We start from the raw sequence: 2243 nt of genomic DNA, 5'->3' as shown, positions 1-2243 counted from the left end.
TAAATAAAAGAACATGATTTTTTTTGAAAAATGTTAAAATTTACAAGAAGAAACATTAATTTTAACCATCTTTTTGCAATGGAATTTTTTCTGACCGTCGCTTTCTTTCCAATTTTTTAAAAATCATTACATTATAATAAATGGCTTTTTTTCCGGGGAAATATTCTCTACCATTTTGTTTTAAGAAAATATTTGTTTTTCAGGAAATTTTTTTAAAACAAATAGTTATCTTTTAAGATTATTTTGAAAATTTAAAACAGTAAAATTGTCGAGAATGTTCCCCCGGAAAAAATAAGCCGTCATTTATTAAAATGAAATGATTTTTCAAAAATTGATAAGAAGCGACGACCAGAAAAAATTCAATTGCAAAAAACATGGTTAAAATAAATGCATTTTTTTGTAAATTTTAAAATTTTGCATGAAAAATATTTTTTATTTCAAATGACATCAGTTATAGTATTTTGATTCTTAAAATCATAGAAAAACTATTTTTTCAGATATCCGACTTTTGGCACGACAACTACCTTGAAATGATGAATCTTCAACACAAAAATTAATTTTTAAATAAATTAGTTTAACTTTTAATCAACCAGTTGAATTTTGAAATAAGTAAATGAATCCGTATCTTGATAAAAGACTTATATACCCTATGACTCTAGGGAAAGTAGATATCACTTTTCTAAATTTACCAAAATTATTTCACTAATAAAAACTTGAGTTTTACTCCCATCAGAAGTAAATTGACGGTTTTTAAATTAAATTCCCGATTTTTCTCGGTCAAGTCGCCACCCTACTATTGTAGCCTGCTGCCGGCCGTATTTTACTGTCGTAATAAACCGCCAAGTTGTCTAAAGCACCTTAGGAGAAGGGAAAACCGAATTCCCGACTTGAAAAGTCCATTTAGTCTAGAGATATCGATCTCAAATCCTTTTCTTTTTAATTTTCCCGCAGCTTGTCTAACGTATTGTACCAATCTCGCTTGTAAACTAGAATCTAATTCCTCAACTCCAAGCTTTTGCGATTTTAAATTCTACTTAGAAATTAATCCTTTGCCCGCCGGAAAGAGGGATATTGACAATTTCGTTGAATCTAATTGGTTAATTTCTTTCAACATACTAGTCATTATCCCCCTTAATTTTCCCCATTTTCTTCTCGAACGCTGATTCATCTGATTTGTTGAGCAGTCTCCACACATTCCCAGATCGAGATATCGATAATTCGACACACCCAAATAAAGCTTTCAACTTGAACAGGCTCCAAGTTGTCGATGAATAGATTCGAAGGTTAAAAATGATGGATAGGGAAATGGCAGAGGGATTGCATTGGATTGGATTAGATTAGTTTAGAGGAAGAATTAGAGATAAATAAAAATGCATCGCATTCGAGGCTTTTGATCTCGCCTATTGCCAACCTTGAACCCAAGCTTGCTTGTTGAGTGACGGGAGTGCGTTTTCCGGCCGGAAGTGAGAATGACGAGTTTTTCACAAGTAGGTGGCAGCTGCGGCGGAAGTGGCAGTTTTCAGGGTGGCACGAAGGGCGCGATGAATGGCGTGCAATCTCATTAAGCCCCCGAGAGAATTAGCGCTCGGGAGGTGACTACTTTGATCCTGGTGGGCCTCCACCTCGTTCTCGTTCTCGATCTCGTTCTCGTCCTCCTCATCCTCATCCGGATTCTCGCTCTCATCCTGGCTACCATTCCGATTCAGGTTTCGGAGGTGTCGCTGATAACGAGGGTGCGGGTGGACACGGCGAAACATAAGGGTGGGCTGCACCCCGCACGCACCCCTTGCCCCCACTCACTTTTCCTCGGACTCGACAATGGATGAGGATTCGGTGTCCTGTCTCTCGCTGAAACAAGAAATGAGTCTTGATTATTTGACTGGGAAATTGGCAAAAAATTTCAACGATTCGAAGAATATTCGTTTCTCGATTCGCGATTTTCACGGGTCATTTATTATCCCTTATGGCACTGATCCAATTTTCGGGGTGTTTTTAGAGAATGGGGTATATACACTGTTAAGGGCATGTGACACAGCTAAATACCTATATTACCGACGACAGTTTTTCAGTTCACTGAATGTTTTTTTGAACCTAAGAACTCTTTTTGTAAATAAAATATCGAGCTGAAACTTTGGGAAATGTACGAGGGTGGATTGATAAGTTTCCGGCCTGCCCAAGAGATGGCGCCACTAGGCCTACCTTGAGGTGGCGTTCTATAGTACCATCCTTAGATAGCTTGTAGC

General features: G+C 37.5%; 1 protein-coding gene across 1 annotated transcript in view; it reads right to left on the bottom strand.

Annotated features, from left to right (window-relative positions):
• Positions 1 to 521: 521 nt before the first annotated feature.
• LOC117181639 (protein abrupt-like) overlaps positions 522 to 2243 on the bottom strand; it is a 156135-nt gene continuing 154413 nt past the window's right edge. The window contains exon 9 of the mRNA XM_033374533.1: positions 522 to 1848. Coding sequence (XP_033230424.1) covers positions 1797 to 1848 — 52 coding nt within the window. The 3' untranslated portion in view covers positions 522 to 1796. The remainder of the gene's footprint in view (positions 1849 to 2243) is intronic.

This window comes from Belonocnema kinseyi, chromosome 10 (genome assembly GCF_010883055.1).
Source record: "Belonocnema kinseyi isolate 2016_QV_RU_SX_M_011 chromosome 10, B_treatae_v1, whole genome shotgun sequence".
In the NCBI taxonomy this organism is placed as follows: domain Eukaryota; kingdom Metazoa; phylum Arthropoda; class Insecta; order Hymenoptera; family Cynipidae; genus Belonocnema; species Belonocnema kinseyi.
This window is presented reverse-complemented; position numbering and strand designations above follow the sequence as displayed.